The sequence below is a fragment of the Megascapheus bottae genome, chromosome 16 (genome assembly GCF_031878675.1).
Source record: "Megascapheus bottae isolate mThoBot1 chromosome 16, mThoBot2.hap1, whole genome shotgun sequence".
Taxonomy (NCBI): Eukaryota; Metazoa; Chordata; class Mammalia; order Rodentia; family Geomyidae; genus Megascapheus; species Megascapheus bottae.
In genome coordinates, this window is record NC_143524.1 from 31,690,675 (window position 1) to 31,717,832 (window position 27,158).

Sequence of the window (27,158 nt, forward strand, 5' to 3'; positions counted from 1 at the left end):
GCCTAAAAACTTCCTGATATAGTGATGCTGTTCAATTTGGTAGAACACTTACCTAGCATACACAAAGCCCTGGGTTGGATCTTCAGCAAAATGGAAAGGAAAAAAATGAGACTGGAGAGAGGGGAACCAACTTTGTCAAGATGTATTGGCAAATAAGTTCCTAATTGCACTAGAGGAATGTTTTGAAAAGTCATAGAGTTTTAGAACCAAAATGGGATCTTAGTTACCTGCTAGTCCAACTCCCATACCCCTCAGGTTTTCCCAACCATGGGAAGCTATGTGATACAATGGTCAAGACACACTTTACATATTTGAATAATACCTAACTAATAACAGTGCCGGGCTCAGGATAACTGAGAATTCGTCAATAATACATGTAGCCATGTGCTAGTGGCTCACATCTATAGACTACCTACTCAGGAAGCTGAGTGAGATCTGAGGATCACAGTTTTTTTTGTTGTTGTTGTTTTGTTTTGGGGTTTTTTTTGCCAGTCCTGGGCTTGAGATCAGGGTCTGAGCATTGTCCTTAGACTTTCTCAAGGGTAGAGCTCTACCACTTGAGCCTCAGCACCATTTCTGGCTTTTTTCTATGTATGTGGTACTGAGGAATCGAACCTGGGTCTTCATGCATGCTAGGCAAGCACTGTACCACTAGGTCAAACTCCCAGCCCTAGAATCGGAGTTTTTAAGGCCAGTCTAGGCAGCCAGCCCATGAGACTTTTTGGAGGGGCGGGGCGGGGGAAGGGTTCGGTCGTGGGGCTTGAACTCTGGGCCTGGGCACTGTCCCTGAGCTCTTCAGCTTAAAGCTAGTTGTCTACCACTGAACCACAACACCACTTCTGGTTTTCTGGTAGTTAATTGGAGATGAGTTTTACAGACTTTCATGTCCGGGCTAGCTTTGAACAAAGGTCCTTAGACCTCAGCCTCCTGAGTAGCTAGGATTTCAGGTGTGAGCCACCAGCACCTGCCTGAGACTCTTAACTTCAATTAACCACCAGAAAACTAGAAATGGAGCTGTGACTTAAACCCTGGAGAGTGCCCAGACCCTAAATTCAAGCCCAACACCCCAAAAAAATTTTTTTCATTATGTAATAGATGGAAAGAAATTGAAACACAATGTGGTATATAATAAGTAGACAATAAAAAGTAGCTATTATTTATGGTTATGCTATTAGTAGTAATGTTGATGATAATTTGTCTCTGGTAGCCATTCCACCACCTTCTGCTAGGATGCTTACAATGATAAGATAACATTCATCTTCATTCAGACTGATAAGTTCTGTATGTTAATTATTTATTTTAACTAGCAACTTATGACCAAGTGACTTACCAGTTAATTTCACATAATACCTGCAATGCATGAAGTAATAGCAATAGAGACTATGGATACAAAGCTAAAGAAAGGTTATAATTTTTTTGGAACAATTTACATTAATTGGGAGAACAAAGGGAATATATAGGTACTTATACCTCTATAATTGCTATAATATGAAAATATAAAGATGCTAAGAGATTATAAAAGAAAACAAGGCCACATGGATAGATCACAGCATTGGCTATTAAAAGATGCACAGGTCGCCAGGTGCCTCCTAACTGCTCAGGAGATTGAGATCTGAGGATCATGGTTCAAAGCTAATCTGGGCAGAAAGGTCCCAATGGGACTCCAGAAGTGGTGCTGTGCCTGAAAACGGTAGATCAAAAGAGCTCAGGGACAACACCCAGACCCTGAGTTCAAGGCATATAACCAACCTCTACCCTAAAAAAAAAAAAAAATTATGAGCAAGTCCTTTATAACATAATACTTATTCCAGGTAGAGAAAATAAAAGCCCACTTAGATATTGGCATTGTACAAAAGAAGTATGATAAGCTTAGAGTGGACTGAGTGAAATGTAAGATTATTGACTTTGCCATTATCCTTCAGGAAGTAACTTCTGATAAGGAAACTAGGTTATTGGGGTACATATATGTATTTGTTTTATCTGAACAATCTGTCTCCTTAACCATTCTTCATGTGACATAGTGTAAGTCCAGGTTACTCTTCATAATTCTTTTATTTTCACAAGAGAAAATTCCAGTGGTGAAAATTAACTTGTGATTTGTATATTAGCATGTGAACTCTTAGAATTTTTTAGTTGTACACCAATTTAGGTGTTAAATCCAAGCCAGGCTCAGTGGCTCAGGCTTAGCCTGTAATCCTAGCTACTCAGGAGGCTGAGATCTGAGGATCTTGGTTCAAAGCCATCCCTTGAGACTCTTATTTCCAAATTAATCACCAGAAAGCCTGAGGTGGTGCTGTGGCTCAAAGGATAAGCCTTGAGCCGAAGAGCTCGGGGATAATGCCCAGGCCAAGGAGTAGGGCAGTAGTCTTGTGCTTAAACAAGAGCTCAGGGACAACGCCCAAGCCCAGAGTTCAAGTCCTATGACCGACACACACACACACACACACACCCCCACCCCCACCCCCAAGGCTAGGAATGTGGCCTAGTGGTAGAGTGCTTGCCTAGCATGCACAAAATCCTGAAGCAAAAAGTGTCCAAGTACAGTGCCTAGCCCCTAAGTTCAGGCCCTAGGACTGGCAAAAAATCCAGAGTCCCACCATTAGTTGCACATTCTTACATGTAGTAAAACTTTCTAAGAAGGATGATACATATAAATTAAGTGATTCAAATAGTAGGTTTGGATATTAGACTTAGAGCATAGAAAGAAAAAACCTGATTTATGTTTAATATAGTAAAATTCATTGGATCCTTTGAGACTAATCAGCTTAACTATGTGTATGTAGTCAGATTTCTCATCCAAGCTGTATTTTGTTTCATAAAGAAAGATAAAAGGGTGGAATCACTTCTGAATAATTACCACTGAAAATGTCGTGTGTATATGTTAGCCAGATTGTGGATACCAGTAAGTATCTGACTGTTGAACTGGCCTTTATAGTTGAGAAAGGGACTTTCAAGTTTTTAATCTCTGGTGATAGTGTTTTTTGTTTGTTTGTTTGTTTTGTGGTGGTGAGGCTTGAACTCTGGGCCTGGGCTCTGTCCCTGAGTTCTTCAGTGTCACTCCCAGTTTTCTGGTGGTTAATTGGAGATAAGAGTCTCACAGACTTTAATACCTGGGTTGGCTTTGAACAGGCAATCCTTAGTAGCCTCCTGAGTAGCTAGAATTACAGGGATGAGCCACCCTGCCCAGCTATCTAATAGTGTTTTAATCTACATTTTTCCTCCTGTTTCCATCCTATTTGACCCCAACAAGCCTACTGAAATGACACAAATAGCAAACAATTGATTTGATCAAAAGATAATTTATGAGCTAATAGAATGGCTCAAGTGGGAGTCACTGAGTTCAAACCCTAGCAACACTAAATAGTTAAAAAATAAGTAAGCACTGTAAACAGTGGAGAACAAAGAAAGGATAATTTGTGAGGAATGGTTTTACAGCAGCAGGCAGTTAGTGGGAAAGTAGTAGTCAGTTTATTGTCATCATCCTACTTTGTATCTTGCGAATTGAGAATTTGAGAGACTGATCATAAACTGCTTTGAAACAAGTTTTGTTGCTGAGTTATATGTATATGTATTATTGTTTTTTCCTTACCTATTAAGCTATTGAAAAATAACAAAAATAGAGTAACTGAAGTTTCTCTTTCTCTCTCAGGTAATACATATAATATCCCAATATGCCTATGGCTGCTGGACACATATCCATATAATCCCCCTATCTGTTTCGTTAAGCCTACTAGTTCAATGACTATTAAAACAGGAAAACATGTTGATGCAAATGGAAAAATATATCTTCCTTATCTACATGAATGGAAACATGTGAGTATTAATAGGATTTTTAGAGTTATTTGCACTTTTGTATTTTGCTTGTGAGCATGTGCTTTCTTTTAGTACTTATGGAAGATGACAAGGATGATAGATCTATTCAGATAAAGGATTAATCATTGAGATGAGATAATTAGTCAATTCTGTCTAGAAGAAAGAATGACATTTTTATTTAAAACTTGGTAAATAAAATATTCCACATATAATACACAGAATATATAAACAACTCATTAATTTGTAAGAAGAAAAAAATCCAATGGAAAAATAAAAAATATGTGTCCAATAAACAGGAAAGTATTCATCTTGCTTTATAGTTGGAATACCACAATAAAGATACCTATCTAATTTGTAGGTTTATAGCAGTTGACAAGGATAAGTACATAAAGGACATAAAGCAAAGGGAATTTGTATACACTGTTGGTGGAAATAAATTTGGTATAACTCTTCAGAAAACTGGTTCGACATTATTTAGTGAAGTTGTAAGTGTGTACACCTACTGATTCCACTACTTAGTGTATGTGTACATACAAATATATACACACATACCCAGACTTACATACATATATACAGAATAGTTCCTCAACCTTAGCCTTAGTTAAAATGTGAAGTCTGAATTTTATATTGCTTTTCAGAAATGTAAACAAATAAAAACAGAAGAGAGGAATTTTATTTGTTAAAAAGACTGGAATTTTTAATGAGAAATAAATTCATAAAATTGTTATTTTAAATTGATCTTTAAGGTTTTTAAGCTGAAACAAATTGCAGTAATGCTGTTGCTATTTTTTTTTCAAATTTTATGTCAATTTAGCAAGTCATTCCAAATCAGTTTGAATCTATGGCCTGTTGCTTTTTAATAAGCCTACAAGTTGATGTTAAAAATTAGCGTTATTTTCTCTTTAAGTAACTTAGTGTGAAAGGAATAGTATGATAAAGAATTAACACTTGAAGTAAACCGACCCAAAGGAACGTAGGCTCAATGGTTTCCTTCATTTGTAATAAGTAGTACACATCTAGGACTCTCTTAGCAGAGGATTACAAAAGCTCAAAACCTAGGTACATAAGGTCATATAGGATGAGATTAGGCGAAATGAACTCTAGGATATGGGAACAAGAGGTTTATCTTGTGTAATTGTTGTTCTTAATGTACTGTTACTTCTTTTTTGCCCTTATGGTTAATCTCATATGGTTACTATATCTGACTTTGTTGCTTGGTAATATTGCATATACATTTATTTGTTTATTTGAAATAGGAAAGGAAAGAGGGGGGAAACAAGATGATTGGAAGGGGGTGGAGGTCAGGCCCTGAGATCAGTCCTCAGGATTGGCAAAAAAAAAAGAAGAAAGAAAAGGAAAGAATTAAAACTTAACTAAACTTAAGAACATATAAATGGAAACTTGATTCATGCTACATACTACAATTCAGATAAACATTGAAAATATGCTATATGTAAAAAGTCAAACATGATTCAATTTCTTTGAAACCTCCAGAAGAGGCAAATTCATAGACACAAAATAGACTGGCTATTGCCAAGGCTTGCAGGAAGAAAATGAAAAGGGTCTAATGGATACAGGGGTTTTTTTTGTTGTTTTTTGGGGGGAGAGTGATGAAAATATTCTGTATGTGGATGGTGTGATGGTTATATAATTTCTAAATGAACTAAAAGGTACAGAACTTTGGGAAAGTAACTTTCTTTTTTTTTTTCCATATTTTTTTTATTGTAATTAGTAAAAGGGTTACATGATATTTGCCAGATAGAAGGTGCATTAATTCACATACATTGATACCCTTTCACATGTCTTGGTACCCATTTCCCTCCCCCACACACACACCCCCCACCCGTCTTGGTGGGAAAGTAACTTTCATGTGAATTATATTCCAATTTTTTTCTAAAGCTTCCATGAGTCTATAATTTAGATTGAGAGTTCTGTTGAGCTAGGTACTGGTGTCTTGTGCCTGTAAATTTAGTTGCTCAGAGGCTAAGATTTGAGAATCTTGGTTTGAAGCCAGCCAGGCAGGAAAGTCTTTGAGACTCCTATATCTAGTAAACTACCAAAGAGCCAAAAGTGGAGTTGTTCATAAATGGCAGAGAGTGCTACCCTTGGATAAAATGCGCTTGGGCAGTACCCACACCCTGAGTTTAAGCCCCCGGCAAGACTAGTACAAAAAAGAAAGAAAGAAAGAAAGAGAGAGAGAAAGGAAAAAAGAAAGAAAGATATAGTCTCAGTGACCATACTGTCCACCAGCTTACATCCCAAGCATACCTTGAGTCTTGTACAAAGACCACCTATTTATCCATAGTCTCGGCATATACATTTACAGACACAGAAAGGTATTAAAATAGTGGGAATCAGCAAGTTTTCACAGGAAACTTTGGGAAATGTTATTTTCGACAAGGGGTTGAAATCTTTTCTTTGAAAAGGTATAAAATCCTATTCTTCCTTTTTTGGGGAGGTGGGGGGTCGGTTGTGGAACTTGAACTCTGTGCCTGGGCATTGTCTAGCTCCTCAGCTCAAGTCTACCACCTTCTTCCTTGAGCCACAGCCCTACTTCCGGTTTTCTGGTAGTTAATTGGAAATAAAAGAGTCTCATGGACTTTTTAGTGCCTAGGCTGGCTTTGAACCGTGATCCTCAGATCTCAACTTCATGAGCAGCTAGGATTACAGGCATGAGCCACTTCACCTGCCTTTAACTGTTCTATTAGAAGTAAAAATTATGAAGATAGGACTAGCTGATTAAAATGACTACTGCTTTAGAAACTGATAAGGTAGGACCTAGGAGTTTGGCCTAGTGGTAGAGTGCTTGCCTACCATGCACGAAGCCCTGGCTTAATTCCTCAGTACCACATACACAAAATAAGCTAGCTTTGACCAAAAGTGCTGAAGGATAGTGCCCAGGCCCTGCATTCAAGCCCCAGGACTGGCAAAGAGAGAGAGAGAGAAAGAGAGAGAGAGACAGAGAGAGACAGAGAGAGAGAGAGAGAGAGGATGATGAGGTCATAGAACTATGTGAGATTATGAATATACCTAATTAAGTAAATAAGAATAAAGCAGGTGGCTCAGGCCTGTAATCCTAGCTACTTTCTGTGGCTCAAGGGTAGGGCGGTAGCCTTGAGCTGAACACCTCAGGGACTTTAGCCAGTCCCAGAGTTCAAGTCCCACGACCAACAACAGCAACAAAAAAAAAGGAGTGCATTTTAACTGCGCATGGTGATTCATGCTCATAATCCCAGCCAAGAGAGAGGCAGAAGTAGAATTATAAATTCACTGGTTACATAAGGAGACCTATCTGAAACACTAGAAACAAAGACTCCTGTGTCTTTTCAGACTAGTAAGACTGCTCTTTTTGTTGTTGTTTTTCCAGTCCTGAGGCTTGAACTCAGTGCCTGGCCACTGTCCTTGGGCTTTCTCAAGGCTAGAGCTCAACCACTTGAGCTACAGCACCATTTCCAGCTTTTTCTATGTATGTACCAAGGAATCGAACCCCGGTCTTCATGTGTGCTAGGCAAGCACTCTCCTACTAGACCAAACTCGCATCCAAAAGACTGGTTTTTAAAAACCTTAAATAGCATTTTGACTGATGCTTATATTCATCTCTGAATATGTACTAGTATACTTCATTTAACAATTAAAAGTTTTAGTTAACGCTGTAGAGTCAGATGAAGAGTAATACTATTTGGCATATTGTTATAGCTAGTGTTGTTTTTATATACGTAAAACAAGTGCCCTCCTACAAATATACAAATGATTAAAAAGCACCTGTCTTTATTAAAATAATTAAATGATTCCTTTATTATTGAAATATTACAAAGAAAACTGTCAAACTCAGTTGAAAACTAATGAGAAATGGCCAGGATTTTCTTTTTTACTAAAACTGAACCAAGCTGACATTTACATGTTTTCTTTTTTCAGCCACAGTCAGATTTGTTGGGGCTTATTCAGGTCATGATTGTGGTATTTGGAGAGGAACCTCCAGTCTTCTCTCGTCCTACTATTTCAGCATCCTATCCACCATACCAGGCTACAGGGCCACCAAATAGTAAGTAATGTGATTAAATTTTAGAACTCACATAAACAAAAGAAAATAGCCTTATACAAATATTTTTAATAACTTCACTTTGCTTTTTAGCTGGTCAAGTTAGTGGCGTTTTGGGAAGTATACTGAGGCCCTACATCTGCATGTACAGATTCCTACCAAAGACTGCCATTTGGGCTTCTGTTTGTGGGTAGAAATCTATGTGTGGATTTGCTGAATTCCAAAATTGAGGAGAAAATGCTGTAGTGGAGCTAGAATTTTTTAATTATGCATGCCATAGAATAGCCTTACTTGACTAGCTTGGAAGCAGTATAACTTGAAAGGTAGTCTGACTTTTCTTTTTGTACCTCCATGATCGAGATTGTACATAAGAATTAGTTATGGGCCGGGAGTTTGGCCTAGTGGTTAAAGTGCTTGCCTAGCATGCATGAAGACCCGGGTTCAATTCCTCGGTACCACATACATAGAAAAAAGCCGGAAGTGGTGCTCAGGCTCAAGTGGTAGAGCTCTAGCCTTGAGAAAGTCCAAGGACAGTGCTCAGGCCCTGAGCTCAAGCCCAGGACTGGCAAAAAAAAAAAAGAATTAGTTATAAGAGCCAGGAGTTTGGCCTAGTGCTTGTCTAGCATGCACGAAGACCTGGGTTCAATTCCTCAGTACCACATACATGGAAAAAAGCCAGAAGTGGTGCTGAGGCTCAAGTGGTAGAGCTCGAGCCTTGAGAAAGTCCAAGGACAGTGCTCAGGCCCTGAGCTCAAGCCCAGGATTGGCAAAAAAATAAAATAAAATAAATAAATATATATATATATATATATGGTTAACATTCATATCCAGCTATTCTGGGTGTACACAATTGGATATCTAGCTCTCAGCTGTCTTCTCTTTAGTACAGTCAATTCAGATTTTACCTTATGTGGAAGATGGAGACATTGAATTGTGCCAGTTCTCTGATTGGTAATTATTATCCCTACAGTCTTATTTACGTATATAATTCTTAACTGATACTTTAAAATTACTCTGAACAATTGAGAACTGGTTGTATTTAATTGTTTTGACTCTACTAAATTTTTATTTCTTTGTGTTTTGATCTGTGGTTTGTTTTGTCTGTGCTTTTGATGAACTTTGTTTTTTTGGTAAAATTAACTAAACTTATTTTTTTGTTATTGTTTTGTTTTTTGCTATTGCAGCCCAGGCTGGCCTTGAACTCATCATGTAGCTGAGCCCAGCCTCAAAACTTGTAATCCTTCTGCCTCTGCATACTGGTATTAGAGGCATTATTTAAGTTTTAAGATAAATTGTGTGAGCTTTCATTTTCTTCTGATAAATCATCCTACCCATCCCTTTTTAATCTTTCTTGAAGAGCATCTTGATAAAAGCAGAATGGGACTCTAACGTAACACTTTAAACCTATTTCTTTCCTTCTCTACCTTCCCAGAATAAATTGTTTTAGGATCCCACCTATTACTAGTGATTATTTATTTATTTATTTATTTAGTGGGTCTTGGGGCTTGATCTCTGCCTGGGAGCTGTCCCTGAGCTCTTCAGCTCAAGGCTACCACCCTGCCCTGGAGCCAAGCCCCATTTCCTGTTCTCTAGAGCTTAATTGGAGATAAGAGTCTCAGGTCCTTTTGTGCCTGGGTAGGCTTTGAACCTTGATCCTCAGATCTCAGCCTCCTGAGTAGCTAGGATTACAGGCATGAGCTACCACGCCCGGCTTAGTGATTATTTTAAATGAAAAATTTGTTCTCATCTTATTAAGTGTTGTTGGCTCTGATACTCAAGCATAGAGAGTATTATTTGATTTTGAAGTACCCAGTATTTCCTCATCTTATTATTTATTTATTTACTTATTTACTTACTTGTATAACATAATCAGTTACCATTTTCAGACATTTAGGTCGTCTAAGCAATACTTTTGTTCCCTTGAATTTGTAGATTTTCCTTGATATTGGAATTTCGGTTTAGAAAGTCTACACTATGTTCACTATTGCAGTTTTTGGGTACAAGTACTGGGCTTGAACTCAAGGCCCAGGAACTGTGCCTTATTTTTCTCAATATTGGCTCTCTGTCACTTGATTCACAATTCTACTTCCAGCTTTTTGGTGGTTAATTGGAGAGAAGAGTCACAGTCTCCTGACTAGGCTGTTTTCAAATTGAGATTCTCAGATCTCAGTCTCTTGAGTAGCTAGGATTACAGATGCAAGCCACTAGCACTCTGTAGTTAAGTTTTTTACTCACTCACTGTAAACAATTAAACACACTAGAGCTAATTTAAGTAAAAAACTAGAGACCAGTTTATTAGTTCATTCCAGTTTTAATGCATTTTATACATTTATGCAGTATAAATCATCATCATCATCATTTTTTTTTTTCTTCTTTTTGGTTCCAGTACCAGGGCTTGAATTTAGAGCCTCAGGCTCATCCTTTTATGCTCACTACTGACACTCTTACATTTCAACCAAATCTCCAGTCTAACATTTTTACTACTTAATTGGTGGTAGAATCTCCAGCTTTTCTGCTTGGTTAATTTTGAACCATAGTCCTGACATTTCAGCCTTTTATATGACTATAAAGAAATAAAGATTTGAAGCCGGGAGTTTGGCCTAGTGGTAGAGTGCTTGCCTAGCATACACGAAGGCCTGGGTTCAATTCCTCAGTACCACATACATAGAAAAATGCTGAAAGTGGTGCTGTGGCTCCCCTCACACATACCAAAAAATAGCCAAGAAATTTGGATACATATTCAAGTAAATATTGTGTTATACACTTATTTAATTATCATAATTGCTCAGAATATTTTTTATCTTCCTATAGGATTGCTTTTGATATGCTATGAGTCTCATTAAAACCAGGGTTATGCTGGTCACTGGTGGCACATGCCTGTAATCTTAGATCCTCATGAAGCTGAGATCTGAGGGTCTTGGCTCAAAGCCAGCCAGGGCAGGAAAGTCTGAGATGCTTATCTCCAACTAATTATTAAAAAAAAAAAAACTGGAACTTGAGCAGTGGGTCAAGTAACAGAGTGCTACTCTTGAGCAAAAAAAAAAATCAGGGACAGCACGTAGGCACTGAGTTCAAGCCCCATGACTAGGACAAAGTAGAAATTTTAAAAATAGAAAAATCCAACAGGGTTATAGCCAAGCATAATATGGGTGCTTGTAGTCTGCTACTGAGGATGCTCAGGCAGGAAGAATCACAGAAGTTCAAAGCCAGTCTGCGCAACATAGTCAGACCATGAGGAAGAGAGACACATAAGTACTATAGTGTAGTCAAATTTACTTTTTGCAGCAGCAGCAGCAGCAGCATTGTTGAGTAGTAATTATAAGTCACAACTAAGAACTTCATATTATCATAGTTACCCTATATTATTTATATTGGTATCCCATTTTATTATAGCTCTAAAATTAACCTGGTATCTATTTCTTTGCTGTCTGCAATTTAAATGATACTTGCTTCTAAAAGTTTAGTCTTGAAAGCTTTGGTAAAATTGTTAGCATTTTAGAACTTCAGAAAAAGAAAATTGCTTGTAATTATGATGAAACTACTACCACTATGAGATGTTAGTTTATGTTTATAGGAGTGACCAGTTGACTGCCTATTGTTAACACTTACTACTGTTCTTGTCTTTTGAAAAAGATACTTGTAGAGTTAGAGGTATGGTTTGAGTGGTGGATCACCCGCCTTGAGCAAAAAAGTCAAGCAAAAGTGCAAAGCCCTGAATTCAAGAACCAGTGCTGATGCATGTACATGTGCGCACCCAGGTCCAGAGTTCAAGTCCCATGACTGAAAAAAAAAAAGACTGCTAGATTTTACCTTTTCTTCGCATAGTTTTTCAAGGTTTTACTTATAGTCAGTCTAGATAAATGTGAATGTAAATTTTGTTTTGAACTTCTCATGGTAATTTTAAGTCTTTTATAGTTCACAATTCAGCAATGACAGCTGTGCTAATTGCTCAACATAGTTTTGAAAGAAATATCAAAAGATTTCTTAAGGCTGGGCACTGGTGGCTCATGCTTGTGATCCTAGCTACTCAGGAGTTTGAAACCTGAATGTCATGGTTCCAAGCTAGCCCAGGTTGTGAGATTCTTACCTCAAATTAACCACCAGAAAAGCCAAAAGTAGAACTGTGGCTCATGGTAGAATGCTAGCCTTGAGCAAAAAAGTTCAGGGACAGCACCCAAGACCTGAGTTCAAGCCCTACGATCAACACAAAACAATAAATAAATAAAATTTTTTTTTGTTTTTTTAGTGGGTCATGGGGCTTGAACTCTGCCTGGGCACTGTCCCTGAACTCTCCAGCTCAAGTTTCCCACCCTGCTCTTAAACCAAGCCCCACTTGGTTTAGGTCCTTTTGTGCCCAGGTTGTCTTTGAACCTTGATCCTCAGATCTCAGCCTCCTGAGTAGCTAGGATTACAGGCGTGAGCCACCATGCCCAGCTAACAACATTTCTTAAGTATAATGAAGAGATTACTTCCTTAAAAGCTGATTTTAGGGCCGGGAGTTTGGCCTAGTGGTTAAAGTGCTTGCCTATCATGCATGAAGACCCGGGTTCGATTCCTCGGTACCACATACATAGATAAAAGCCAGAAGTGGTGCTGAGGCTCAAGTGGTAGAGCTCTATCCTTGAGAAAGTCCAAGGACAGTGCTCAGGCCCTGAGCTCAAGCCCAGGACTGGCAAAAAAAAAAAAAAAAAAAAAAAAAAAGCTGATTTTAAACCAAATGAGGCCAAAATTACCTTTTTTTAATTTACAAATTGAACCAATTTATAGATTCCTTGAGAACTTGAATAGATGAGCAGTTTAGCCTGTTTGCTGGTTGTTTCTTGTTGGGATTGTCATGGGTATGTATAATGATTTGAGAATTTTTAATTGTGGTTTCAAAATATTTATTCCATGACACAAAAATACTGGCCAAGTATTTGTTTTGAATTTCACCCTCAAATTTTGCTGTGAAAATTTGTTGTGATTTAGCATATTTACTTTATTCAGTAGCCTTCATTATAGCCTGTATATGTTATTTTAAAATATTAAAAATTGTTTTTAGCCTCCTACATGCCAAGCATGCCAAGTGGAATCTCTGCTTACCCCACTGGATACCCTCCCAATCCCAGGTAAAGAAGATTTTATTTTTTTAGTAATTATATCAGCAGTTTTGTGTTTGATTTTGAATCAAACTAATGATTACTAATGAGAGCATTAAAATAATTAGGAGGTGGAAGTATGACTTAAATGGTAGACTACCTGCCTAGTAAGTTTGAGGCCCCGAGTTCAATTCTCAGTATCTCATATTGCTACCTTTTGAGCAAAAGAGCTTCTTACTCTTTCTGAAATATTTAACATCATTCTTGATTTACTTAAGAAAAAAAATTACATCAAATCATCCTAACAAGACTGATATGTATATACATTCCACTTATAAAAATAAGAAGCTGGGGGCTGAGAGTTTGGCGTAGTGGTGCAGTGCTTGCCTAGCATGCACAAAGACCCGCGTTCAGTTCCTCAGTACCACATACATAGAAAAGCCAGAAGGCCAGGAGTTTGGCCTAGTGGTAGAGTGCTTGCCTAGCATGCACGAAAAGCCGGGTTTGATTCCATGGTACCCCATTCATAGAAAAAAGCTGGAAGTGGTGCTAAAGCTCAAGTGGCAGAGCTCTAGCCTTGAGAAAGTCCATGGACAGTGCTCAGGCCCTGAGCTAAAGCCCAGGACTGGGGAAAAAAAAAAGAAAAGAAAGAAAAAAAGCCAGAAGTGGTGCTGAGGCTCAAGTGGTAGAGCTCTAGCCTTGAGAAAGTCCAAGGACAGTGCTCAGCCCCTGAGCTCAAGTGCAGGGCTGGCAAAAAAAAAAAAAAAAAAGAAGAAGAAGCTGGCTAGTACTCTGACTTAGTGGTAGAGTGCTCACCTAACATTCATAAAACAGTGGATTTGATTCCTCAGTACTATATAAACAAAAAAAGGCAGAAATGGCACTGTGGTTCGAGTGATAGAGTGCTAACCTTGAGCAAAAGTAGCTGGGGGGCTACTTTGAAAAGAATAATAAAGTCTCAGCTTGTATGGGCCTTTAAGATCTCTCCCAAACCTGACCTAACCTAAACCCTTCCATCTAGGACTGCTCCCCACCCCCATACCCTCCCAGTCCTGGGGCTAGAACTCAAGGCCTGAGCACTGCCCTTGGGCTTTCTCAAGGCTAGAGCTCCATCACTTTAGCCACTTACAGCATCACTTCCAGCTTTATCTATGTATGTGGTACTGAGGAATGGAACCTGGGTCTTTGTGCATGCTAGGGAAGCACTCTAACACGAGGCCAAATTCCTGGCCCGGTACTGCTTTTTCTTCTATCCCTCTGTTGTACTTTTCTTTTTTTTCCCCATGCTTAAGCCTAGCACTCTATCACTTAAGCCACAGTTCTACTTCCAGCTTTTTGGTGGTCAGTTGGACAGACACAAGGATGTTATGTGTTGGGAAATAAGAGTGCCTGAACCATCTGCTAAACTTTTATTGATCATTTTACTTCCTTTCTTCTTGTGTCGTCTTATTTACAGAGACCTTGTCCTAATCTGATTTTTAGCATCTTGAGGAGTTGGATTTGTATCTCAATGCTTTAAATATAATGGAAACTAAAATTTTGAAGGGATAAAGAGAAAGGAATGTGATAGTGAGGGAAAAATAACTTAAGTCATAAAAAGCCTTTAGTCGTAGCTACTCAGGAGGCTGAGATCAGAGGATCTCATTTTGAAGCCAGTCCAGGCAGAAAAGTCCCCTTGAGACTCTTTTCTTCAATTAACCACTCAAAAACCAGAAAGTAGAGCTATGGCTCAAATTAGTAAGAGTACTAACCTAACTAAAGAGTACTAACTAACTAAAAAGCTCAAGAATAGCACCCAGGCCCTGAGTTCAAGCTTTACAACTGGAAAGAAAAAAAATTGAAAAGTTTCTGCTTCATAGGAAAAATTGCCTAACAAAGATAGAAATAGGACTTTTCTCTCCATTCAGAAAATAAACTAAGGGGCTGGGAGTTTGGCCTAGTGGTAAGAGTGTTTGCCCAGCATGCACGAAGACCCAGATTCGATTCCTTGGTACTACATACATAGAAAAAAGTCAGAAGTGGTGCTCAGGCCCTGAGTTTAAGCCCTAGGACCTCCCCTCCCCAATACATACACTAATTCTGAATATAAAAAACAACCACCAGGGCCGGAAGTTTGGCCTAGTGGTTAAAGTGCTTGCCTAGCATGCATGAAGACCCGGGTTCGATTCCTCGGTACCACATACATAGAAAAATGCCGGAAGTGGTGCTGAGGCTCAAGTGGTAGAGCTCTAGCCTTGAGAAAGTCCAAGGACAGTGCTCAGGCCCTGAGCTCAAGCCCAGGACTGGCAAAAAAAAAAAAAAAAACCACCAAAGAGACTGGGCAAACTAAGGCACAGAAAGTTCTTTGAAGTATCTGTTACTTCTAATACCAAGCTACTGAAAAATACAATAGTATAATTACAGACTGTCTTTAAAAAGATAGGTAGAGGGCCGGGAGTTTGGCCTAGTGGTAGAGTGCTTGCCTAGCATGCACGAAGATCCGGGTTTGATTCCTTGGTACCACATACATAGAAAAAAGTCAGAAGTGGTGCTGAGGCTCAAGTGGTAGAGCTCTAGCCTTGGAAAGTCCAAGGACAGTACTCAGGTCCTGAGCTCAAGCCCAGGACTGGCAAAAAAACAAAAAACAAAAAAGATAGGTAGAATGGGAGGAAATGTAAGGGGGAAAAAAGTAAATCATCCCAGTTTTCAAAAAAGTGGATTCAGAAATTTCAATATGATCGATACTGTTTCCTTTGTAGCATAGATTACTAGAGTCTAGAAATAAAAATTGAATTTATTACCCTCTAGTATACATCTGCTAGAAACAAAATGCCCTTAGAAATATTTTATTTTTCTGCTGTGCAGGTGATCCTCAGATAATACAAGCGCCTATACTGGACTACTGACTTTAAATTCAATGTTACTACTGGAATTCCCACATACCAGGTTTTTTTGTTTGTTTGTTTGTTTTTCCTTCTGACAGGCCTGAGGCTTGAACTCAGGGCCTGGACGCAGTCCCTGAGCTTCTTTTGCTGAAGGTTAGCACTCTATCACTTGAATCATAACACTACTTTTGGCTTTTTCTGTTTATATGGTACTAAGGAATCGAACCCAGGGATTCATGAATGCTTGACAAGTAGTCTACCACTAAGCCACCTTCCCGGCCCTACATTTAGTTGTAACTGGTGAATATAAATTAACTAATAAGAATATAAGTCAAGCCTATCCTCCTGGTAGAATTTTTAAAAATTCTTTCATCACTTGTGTAATAACAATAAATCAACTTAATACAGTTTTTTAAAAATGCTGTCATGTTGTGTCATCTTAACATTGAATGTGTTTGTTCTTCAGTGGTTACCCAGGCTGTCCTTACCCACCTGGTGGCCCATACCCTGCCACAACAAGCTCTCAGTACCCTTCTCAGCCTCCTGTGACCACTGTTGGTAAGTGCCTCTGAACACTCCCGTTTCCACACTTCAGATAAGTTCAAGCATCCCATTGTGAAAAGTACATCTTAAAAAAGTTTAGAATATTCCTTATTCTTCAGGAAAAAAATGTTAATAGTCAAGTCCTGTAATCTAAAACTTCAAGAATGACTCATACACCAAAGTATACTTTTTGGCCCCTTTGTCAAGAATCAGATGGCTTTTTAGATGCTTGGATTTATTTCTAGGTCCTCTATTCAGTTCATTGGTTTATATGTTTGTGTGGAAACACCATGTTGTCTTGTTGCTGTGGCTCCATAGTATATAATTTGAAATCAGGCCTGTGATACTTCAAGCCAGCAGGGTTTTATTTCCCCACTGAGTGTTATTTTGGATGTGGACAATCTTCTGTATTTCCAAATGAATCTTAGAATTATCTTTTCTACATCTATGAAGACTGCAATTGGTATATTTTATAAAGGAAACAATGAGGCCATATTCCAGTGGCTTATGAAATCCTAGTTACTCAGGAATCTGAGATCTGAGGCTTTCAGTTTAAAGCCAGCCAGGGCAAGAAAATCTATGAGATCCATATCTCTAGTTAACCACCAAAAAGCCCAGCGGTAGAGTGCCAGTCTGAGCATAAAAACTCAAGGACAGTACCCAGGACTTGAGTTCAAGCCCCAGAACCAGCACACACACAAAAAGAAACTAGGGCCAAGATTGTGGCCTAGTGGTAGAGTGCTTGCCTAGCATGCAAGAAGCCCTTGGTACCACATATACAGAAAAAAACAGAAGTGGTACTGTGGCTCAAGTGGTAGAGCAGTAAGTAGCCATGAGAACGCTCAAGGACAGAGCCCAGGCTCTGAGTTTAAGCCCTAGGAATGGCTTAAAGAAAAAAATTAACCAGGTGTGGTGGCTCATGCCCATAATCCTAGCTACTAAGGGGGCTAAGATCTAAGGATCTTGGTTCAAAGCCAGCCTGGGCACTGAAAAACCTGAGACATCTATGAAAGAAAAATTAATAAGTGAACTTTTCTTTTATGGAGCATGACCAGAAAACAGAATTTAAAAGAGGAGTCATTGTGCTTAGCTGAATAAGAATTAAGAAGGATAAATGGAATCTTTTTTTTTTTTTTTTTGCCAGTCCTGGGCTTGGGCTGAGGGCCTGAGCACTGTCCGTGGGTTTTCTCAAGGCTAACACTCTACCACTTGAGCCATAGCACCACTTCTGGCTTTTTCTATGTATGTGGTTCCGAAGAATTGAACCTGGGTCTTTGTGCATGCTAGGCAAGCACTTTACCACTAGGCCAAACTCCCGGCCGATAAATGGAATCTTAAAAGCATCTGGTATCTCAAAGAGATCTGGAGTTGTCCTACTAAGAAAGCTAGTTCTTTTGAACCTTGAGGAGTTAGGTACATAAGTAAAACAGTTCTTGTTCCAAGGCAAAGAGGAAGAAGAAAGAAAAAAAGATAGTAGAAGCTTCCCATGGATGATTTCAGTTTCTTTGAAGATGTTCTGAAGATGATTGTCTCAGTGGAAAGATGGGGAAATCTTTGGGGGCTTTAAGAAGGAATCCAAGGGAATCGAAGATTTTGGTTAGACTATAACCAAAATGGAAATTAAGAAATAGACACAGGGGCTGGGAGTTTGGCCTAGTGGTAGAGTGCTTGCCTAGCATGCATGTAGACCCGGGTTCGATTCCTTGGTACCACATACATAGAAAAAAGCTGGAAGTGGTGCTAAGGCTCAAGTGGTAGAGTGCTAGCCTTGAGAAAGTCCAAGGACAGTGCTCAAGCCCTGAGCCCAAGCCCAGGACTGGCAAAAAAAAAAAAGAAAGAAATAGACACAGAGGCAGAGCCTCACTGAGAAGGCTCACTGAGAATAGGATGGCAGAAAGAGGTGAGAAATACCAGAGTGAATAGTGGTAATACAAAGCAGGAGTTGAGGTGGCTAGAGTCCTCTGTTATCTTCATTGTGTATAGGGAGGAAGTGAATCAAGGGATGGGAAAAGAGCTTGTATGTGAAAGGAAAACAGTAAGAAATTGGAAGAAATAGCTTGGAGGTGATGACACTATCTCACAAATGGACAAGAATACTTAGAAAAGTTTTGTATAAGAGTCTTATCTCCAACTAGCCAGCAGAAAACCAAAAGTGCCACTGTAGATCAAAGTGGTAGAGCACTAGCTTTGAACAGAAAAGCTCAGGGACATCACCCAGGGAGTCCAAGCCCCACAATTGACCCAAAAATAAATTAATAAAATTTCAAGTCAGTTTTACAAGAGAAATATGATAGCCCTCTGTCTTTGCAGAATTCCTCCTAATTCCAAAGAACAGACTCTCTGAAGAATTAACACTCACATTTTTCAGAAATATGAAATGAATCCTGAAATATTTTTACAAAAGTAGGAACAAATTCAGGAAAGTACTGCTAAATGGATTTGTAATCCATAGGAAGTATTAACTGCCTCTTGTAAGGCCTGTAGGACAGATACTGTTTTTAGTTTCCCATCCACAAAAGGTTTCTAGCCAGGAGGAAGAGATCCTGTTGGGAAAGGTAATGAACACTGAGAACTACTGGACTACTCTCTTGCTGAGTAAAATGTAGATCCACTGGACATTCCTCCAGAAGATCTGGTCCCTAGAGATACTATCCACAGTCATTTTCAAGGTAACCTTCAAGTTTACCCAAGTCAAACTTTCTTTTGTTGTGGATATGAGATAGTAAAAGAAGTGGGGGAAAGAACTCTTCCTTTGAACACCTATGGTGCCTGAGAACTTGAGAACCTCCCAGAGATAAGGACCAGTTTCTATGAGAAGACAGCTTTCATAGTCAAACACTGACAAGGGCAAGAGTTGTGATTATGTGGAACACTGAGCTTGCGTGGTACTGGGTGCAGTGTTTTCGACAGCATGTTTCCTGTATAGACTTGAATGGTGAAGACTTTGGGCACTGTTTTGGAGACTAAAAGTTTATTTTTCTCATGAATAGAACTCAATGTCAGGACAACAGACTTCAACTCAAGAGTGGAAGTGATGCTTTTAATGTTAGTCTGCAATCATTCATTCCTGGTAACTAAGGTTAATCACACTTTTTTTTTTCTTTTTGGCCTGGGTCTGCCTGGATTTTAGGCCTGTGCCATTATACCCAACTTATTTTGTTGAATTCGAACTCTTGCTAACTTTTTGACCAAGCTGATCTCAAAGTTCAATCTCATCATCTCCATTTAATAGCTGAGATTATGGGTGTAAGCTATTGCACCTGGCCTAAGTATATATTTTATGTCCCTGTGGTATTATGTAATTAAATCGATTTTGAAAGCCAAAATGCCTCTTCTACATTGATTGCAGACCATGAATAGAGAAATTGATAATTATAAAGAATATCCATGGTTTTATTAAAGAAATAAATTTTTTTTGGTCGGTCATCAACTTGAACTCTGGGCCTGGGAGTTGTCCCTAAATTACCTCCCTACCCTTTGAGCCACAGTTTATATATTGTTATATTTAGAGGAAGTCACCCTCTTTCACTCACCTCTTCTGCTATGTTTTGTTAGGGAGGAAAGAAGTAAATAACTGTTACTTTGATGAAACTGCTGATTTTTTCCCTTTCTTTAATCTCTCACATCAGTCTCTTCCAGACTGATCCTGAAAATGGACTGGACTTGAACCAAATCTTTCTGATATAAATTTATTGCCCCATTTGTTGAAGATAAAGGAATAATTGTAATCTATAGAGACAAGCCTAAGAAAATCACTACTTGTTTGGGTTGGTAAATAAGAAAAGAGGATAGGGCCAGGAGTTTGGCTTAGTGGTAGAGTATTTGCTAACATGCAGGTTTGATTACTTGATACCACATACATAAAAAAAGCCAGAAGTGGTGCCGTGGCTCAAGTGCTAGAGCTCTATCCTTGAGAAAGCCAGTACTCAGGCCCTGAGTTCAAGCCCCAGAACTCGTTTAAAAAGGGGGTAAGGGGGCCAGGAGTTTGGCCTAGTGGTAGAGTGCTTGCCTAGCATACATGAAGACCTGGGTTCAATTCCTCAGTACCACATACGTAGAAAAAAGCCGGAAGTGGTGCTGAGGCTCAAGTGGTAGAGCTCTAACCTTGAGAAAATCCAAAAACAGGGCTCAGACCCTGAGCTCAAGCCCAGGACTGGCAAAAAAAAGTTAAAAAATAAAAAAGAAGATAAAGATGAATTAATCTCTTGAACAGAAAGTTTCTGAATCAGCTTGTATTTTTAATGTTTTATGATAAAATTATACCATAGTTTTTTTTTGGCCAGTCCTGGGCTTGAGCTCAGGGCCTGAGCACTGTCCTTGGACTTTCTCAAGGCTAGAACTCTACCACTTGAGCCTCAGCACCACTTCCGGCTTTTTTCTATGTATGTGGTACCAAGGAATCGAACCCGGGTCTTCATGCATGCTAGGCAAGCACTTTAACCACTAGGCCAAACTCCCGGCCACCATAGTTTTTTCTTTCCTCCTGTTTTTTTGAAAGTGTTGGGATATGATGATGATCGTGTAGATGTAGATGTATAAAAAGGCTGCAATTCCTTAAATTAGGTTATAAGTATAATGCTTCCTGGTCAGTGTCACCTCTTCTTTCATTCTCCATTTTCCCCTTCCTGCCCCTATCCCTACCCTGTCCCGTTTCTTAAAGTTCTTATGAGAGGAATGCAAAGGCTAGAGAGGGAAAAAAGGTTTTTAGCTGGGCACCAGTGGCTCACACCTGTAATCCTAGCTTCTCAGGAGGCTGAGATCTGATGATCAGAGTTCAAAGCCACCCTGGGCCTGAAAGTCTGTGAGACTCTTATCTCCAATTAACCACTAGAAAACCAGAGGTGGTACCGTGGCTCAAAGTGGAAGAGCTTAGGGCTCAGAGTTCAAGCCCCATGACCAACCCCTCCCCCCCCCCCCAAAAAAAAACGTTGCCTTTATCTCCTGCAGGTCCTAGCAGAGATGGCACAATCAGCGAGGACACCATCCGAGCCTCTCTCATCTCAGCAGTCAGTGACAAACTGAGATGGCGAATGAAGGAGGAAATGGACCGTGCCCAGGCAGAGCTCAATGCCTTGAAACGAACAAAAGAAGACCTCAAAAAGGGTCACCAAAAACTGGAAGAAATGGTCAACCGTTTAGATCAAGAAGTAGTAAGTAATTCATTGAAGACATGAAAATTTTGGATTTAATTGTAGCCAGTGTCAGATTTTCCATATGTGCCATGAGTATATTATAATAAGAGCTGACAACTGGTGGCACACACCTGTAAGCCTAGCTACTGGGGAAGCTGAGATTTGAGGATTGTGGTTCAAAGCTATCCTGAACAGGAAAATTCATAAGACTCTTACCTCCAATTAAGTGCAGAAAGGGTCAGAAGTTTGGCCTAGTGATAGAGTGTGCAGAAGAAGCCAGAAGTGGAGCTGTAGCTATCATTGAGCCAGAGGATCTTGGGAAAGTGCTCAGGCCCAGATCTCAAGGCCCAGGACTGCCCCCCCCCCAAAAAAAAAGTTGTTGAAAGAATGATTGCTTTAAACATTTGAATATAGCCACACAAGATCATTAATAATCCCATCTCTCCAGAGGAGAATTCAGGAAGATCCCATAGTTGAGGCCAGCAGGACCTGGTCTTTAAAAATAAATTACTTTTTTCTTCCTTCATTTTTTTTTGGCTAGTCCTAGGTCTTGAGCTCAGTGCCTGAGCATTGTCCTTGGGGTTTATTAAGGCTAGTGCTTTATCCCTTGAGCCACAGCACCACTTCTGGTTTTTCTTGTGTATGTGGTACCAAGGAATCAAATCCAGGGCTTCGTGCATGCTAGGCAAGCACTCTACCTCTAGGCCACATTCCCAGCCCTTTGTTTTCTTTATTTAAATGAATATCATTGGATGTTTGGTGTTTAATCTTTGATTAGGAGATAAATGATATTTAGAGCATATTGTGTGCACCTTTTGTCCTAGGAAAACATAATGTTTGAACCAAAATTTGGTATTGCCAGACTATTTAGGTGATAGGAATTTTACAGTTCTAAGCCAAGATAAAGATCTACAAACTATAAATTGCAGACTTAAGGAATAATTCTATTTCCAAATGTTTCATTTTTTTTTTTGGCCAGTCCTGGGCTTGAGCTCAAGGCCTGAGCACTGTCCTTGGACTTTCTCAAGGCTAGAGCTCTACCACTTGAGCTTCAGCACCACTATTGGCCTCTCTTTACTTTGTATGTGGTACCGAGGAATCGAACCCGGGCCTCTGTGCATGCTAGGCAAGCACTCTACCACTAGGCCAAACTCCCGGTCCCTGTTGTTTCATTTTTAAAAGTGTCTTCAGACAACTTTCCTAATTTGATAGTTCAGAGAAATTTGAGGTTGTCTTAGGATTTTCATATGAATACACTGTGTGTATCATTGGCTTACAGACATTATAGCACATTGTCATGCTATGGAGAGTCAATATACTAGTCAAGATTGTGACTGTGTGTAGTGATAATGAAGTAAAGTCATCAGTAATAATTTGAGCACCAATTTCTACTTTTCATACCCTAAGGGTATGAAAATTTATTTTGATAAATATGCATTTTGTATGTAAGTTTATACCAGTTCTGTGCTCAGGGCCTGGGCACTGTCTCTGAGCTTTTTTGCTCAAAACTAATGTTCTACCACTTGAGCCACAGCTCTACTTTTAGATTTTTTTGATAGTTAATTGAAGTCTCATGGGCTTTCTTGCCTAGCCTGGCTTCGAACCACAGTCCTCAGACCTCTTCCTCCTGAGTAGCTAGGATTACAGGTGTGAGCCACCAGTGCTTGTCTATAAAAGTACATTTTTGATAAAAGAGTAGTTATTGAAAGCTTTGAGGAAAGTTATTCATATATACATGTTAACCTAGAAAATTATTCTAATGAATGTAGAACTTGAATGTCACATTAGTTAGCTACTTCCTGGAGTTCAGAAAGTGGCAACCTCTTACAATTCTTGTCACTCTCACGGACAGACCTGGTTATCCTGTTTCACTCAGCATATTAAATCACACCTTTTCTCATATCTCTGACCATTGTGTTACTGTAAACATGAATCTGTTCTGCGATGTTTAGATACTGTCTTATTTATCTAGGCTCTTTGTATGAAGTTGAGTTGTGGATATCTGATAAAGAGATAATTATGTGCAAATTAGTATAATAACATCATTTCTGGACTATGCTTTTTTCAGGCTGAAGTCGATAAAAACATAGAACTTTTGAAAAAGAAGGATGAAGAGCTAAGTTCTGCTCTGGAGAAAATGGAAAATCAATCTGAAAACAATGACATTGATGAAGTTATCATTCCCACGGCCCCCCTATACAAACAGATCCTAAATCTGTATGCAGAGGAAAATGCTATTGAAGACACTATCTTTTACCTGGGAGAAGCCTTGAGACGGGGAGTAATAGATCTGGATGTCTTCCTGAAGGTATGCCCTTCTCATTCTGCTCTCCAGGAGATTGGAAATTATATTGTACAGTCACTGACCTTAAGAATCACAAACCAAGAGGGTTTCTGTCTAGGAAGGGTTAAGATTAACCCCATGTAATACCATCTTCCTTAGAGTACTGAGGATTAGTTTGAATAAGGAAAGGAAAGTAGACTAGTGACTACAGCTTTCCTAGGTCAAATAACCCTTTGAGGAAATGGGCTGCCGTGTGTGTGTGTGTGTGTGTGTGTGTACGTACGTGTGTACGTGTGTACACGCGTGCCACAAGTTAAACCTAGAGCCTCTAGGTTTAGCTTCTAGACAAGCATACTGCCAGTTGAGCCATTGTTCCTTAGAATGGGGTGCTCCTTAGAATTGAAAGTTGTCTCAGACTTAATGTTATCTTGTAGACTTTAAAACCTAATAAGACAAGTTTCGTTACTGCTTTTTTTTTTTTTTTTTGGCCAGTCCTGGGCTTAGGCTCAGGGCCTGAGCACTATCCTTAGGTTTTCTCAAGGCAAAAGACCTACCACTTGAACCATAGCACCATTTCTGGCTTTTTGTATGTATGTGGTACCAAGGAATCGAACTCAGATCTTAGTGCATGCTAGGCAAGCACTCTCCACCACTAGGCCAAACTCCCAGCCCCATGGTTACTATTCTTTGTTGGATTATGAAGATTGTAGTCTTGGTAATAATAGATTTTGGATCCCACAACTGCTGCAATTTCAGTGTGCACACAAGGTCATGAGGCCACTTGTTGATCTTGCTTGTATCACTATGGATGGGTAATCAAACCCTATGCCTCAAATCTAATAAAAATACATGAATGGCTGGTTATAAAGGGAGACCAAAAGACCTTTTGGGTTGGGAGTTTAGCCTAGTGGTAGAGTGCTGGCCTAGCATGCCCAAAAACCCAGATTCAATTCTTTGGTACCACATACCTAGAAAAATCCGAAAGTGGTGCTGTAGCCCAAGTGGTAGAGCTCTAGCCCTGAGGAAGCCCCAGAACTGACAAAAAAAAAGAAAAAGAAAGAAAGGTCTCCCTTTTTGGGTGGCATTATTTATGGGAAGATATGCAGAAGCTGGATGCTGGTGGCTCATGCCTTGTAATCCTAGCTACTCAGGAGGCTGAGATCTGAGGACCATGGTTCAAAGCCAGCCTGGACACTAAAGTCTGTGAGACTCATCTCCAGTTAACCTCTAGAAAACTGGAAGTGGCGCTGTAGCTCAAGGGGTAGGGCGGTAGCCTTTTACTGAAGAGCTCAGCGACAGTGCCCAGGCCCAGAGTTGAAGTCTCACAACCAACAAAAAAAAAAAAGAAAGGGAGGGAGGGAGGGAGGGAGGGAGAGACAAAATAAAAGAAATATGCTGGGGCCGGGAGTTTGGCCTAGTGGTTAAAGTGCTTGCCTAGCATGCATGAAGACCCGGGTTCGATTCCTTGGTACCACATACACAAAAAAAAAGCCAGAAGTGGTGCTGAGGCTCAAGTGGTAGAGTTCTAGCCTTGAGAAAGTCCAAGGACAGTGCTCAGGCCCTGAGCTCAAGCCCAGGACTGGCAAATAAAAAAAAAAAAAAAAGAAATATGCTGTTTGCTCAGCACTGGTCTACAACTGGCCCTGTGTGGCTTACCCTAACCTTCTCTTTCTTTTAGCCAAGCAACAATTTAGTAACTTTTATTAGAATCACAAAGTTCCCTAGCATCTTGAGTGCCACAAGATCCAGATCAGAGCTGGTGATGTAGTTCATTGGTACAGTACTTACTTGACATGCACAAGTCACTGCGTTCAATGTTCTGCAACTGCAAAACAAAATATACCTAGTTCCAAGGCCTTAGCTTTTTTTTTTTTTTGGCCAGTCCTGGCTTGAACTCAGGGCCTGAGCACTGTCCTTGGGCTTTCTCAAGACTAGAGCTCTACCACTTGAGCCTCAGCACCACTTTCAGCTTTTTTTCTATGTATGTGGTACTGAGGAATCAAACCCAGGTCTTCGTGCATGCTAGGCAAGCACTCTATCACTAGGCCAAACTTCCGTCCCAGTTAGCTTTTCTTGTAAATCTTATGGGGTCTAAATGGACTACTTGCTCCAACACAGGCTGCAAAAAATCAATGTGGTAGAGTTTTAAAAAAAAAAAAATCATGTAGTGAAGTAGTGGTTCCAAACAAAGATTGTTAATAGAGAATGTGTTTAGGTTTAGGATTCTTAAATCCCATGTTATGAAATTTATGTCTGATTTATCAGCCTGGGCCTGTGTCAAACCTATTCTAAACTATTGAAACTTTTCCCCCCTCCCAGCATGTACGTCTTCTGTCCCGAAAACAGTTCCAGCTGAGGGCGCTAATGCAAAAAGCAAGAAAGACTGCCGGTCTTAGTGACCTCTACTGACTTCTGATAGCAGCTGGAGAGTGACCTCTTCTTACAGGATTCTTTTCTGTTTTTCTTTCTTTCTCTTATTAGTAGGTGCCCAGATAAGTTATTGCAGTTTATCATTCAAGTGTAAAATATTTTGAATCAATAATATATTTTCTGTTTCTTTGGGTAAAGACTGGCTTTTATTAATGCACTTTCTATCCTCTGTAAACTTTTTGTGCTGAATGTTGGGACTGACTATGCTAAATAAAATTTGTTGCATACTTTTTCACTTCTTTCTTTGACTTGCTGAGGAGAACCATGAAACCTTAATAAGCCCAGCTTTTCCTTTAACAAGCAAAGCATAATACCTATCTGAAGTTGCAAGTTTAGTATTATTCTAGAAAAAATAAAATTCTGTTTAATGTGGGAAGTATCACATGGAAATCTAAATCTTGAAATATTTAAAATTGGGGAATTGATTTTTCTTTTTTCTGTGAGAGATCTAGGATGGTATCTTCCCACTAGTACCGTGGGATATTTTCTTTCTAAATCTTACGAGACAAAACACTCAACCGCGCCCACCTACCCCCCAACTCAGTCTCCAGTGTGCTTCAATTGCTTGGCTGGCACTCTCCTATTTGTTAACGGGGAAGGATAATGTAGTCATAATTAAAGGGGAAAGTACAGATCCTTTTATGGCTGGTAAGAATAACTGAGGAAAGTTCTGTATTTTGTTTTTGGTGGCAGGGCATACTCAATTGCTGTACCACTTGAGCCATGCCTCTAGCATTTTTTTTTTGCTCTTTTTGGATGTGATGTCTTGGAAGACCTTTGTGCTTGGGTTGGCCTCAAACCTCAATCCCTTTAGATCTTAGCCACCTGAGTAGCTAGAATTTGAGGCATGAGCCACTGGCATCCTGCCCTTTTGCTTTCAGGTATTTGTCAGATATAGGGTCTCAATTTTTTTTTCCCAGGCAGACCACAGACTGCAGTCCTCCTGCCTCTACCTCTCTTGTAGCTGAGGTTACA

The 27,158-nt window shown here is 39.5% G+C and overlaps 1 protein-coding gene across 1 annotated transcript in view; it reads left to right on the forward strand.

Annotated features, from left to right (window-relative positions):
* Tsg101 (tumor susceptibility 101) overlaps nt 1–26,413 on the forward strand; it is a 32,137-nt gene extending 5,724 nt beyond the window's left edge. Inside the window, exons 4-10 of the mRNA XM_090348023.1 lie at nt 3,650–3,813; nt 7,729–7,855; nt 12,894–12,960; nt 16,261–16,352; nt 21,285–21,487; nt 23,538–23,777; nt 26,073–26,413. Coding sequence (XP_090204149.1) covers nt 3,650–3,813; nt 7,729–7,855; nt 12,894–12,960; nt 16,261–16,352; nt 21,285–21,487; nt 23,538–23,777; nt 26,073–26,162 — 983 coding nt within the window. The 3' untranslated portion in view covers nt 26,163–26,413. The remainder of the gene's footprint in view (nt 1–3,649; nt 3,814–7,728; nt 7,856–12,893; nt 12,961–16,260; nt 16,353–21,284; nt 21,488–23,537; nt 23,778–26,072) is intronic.
* Nucleotides 26,414–27,158: the final 745 nt, after the last annotated feature.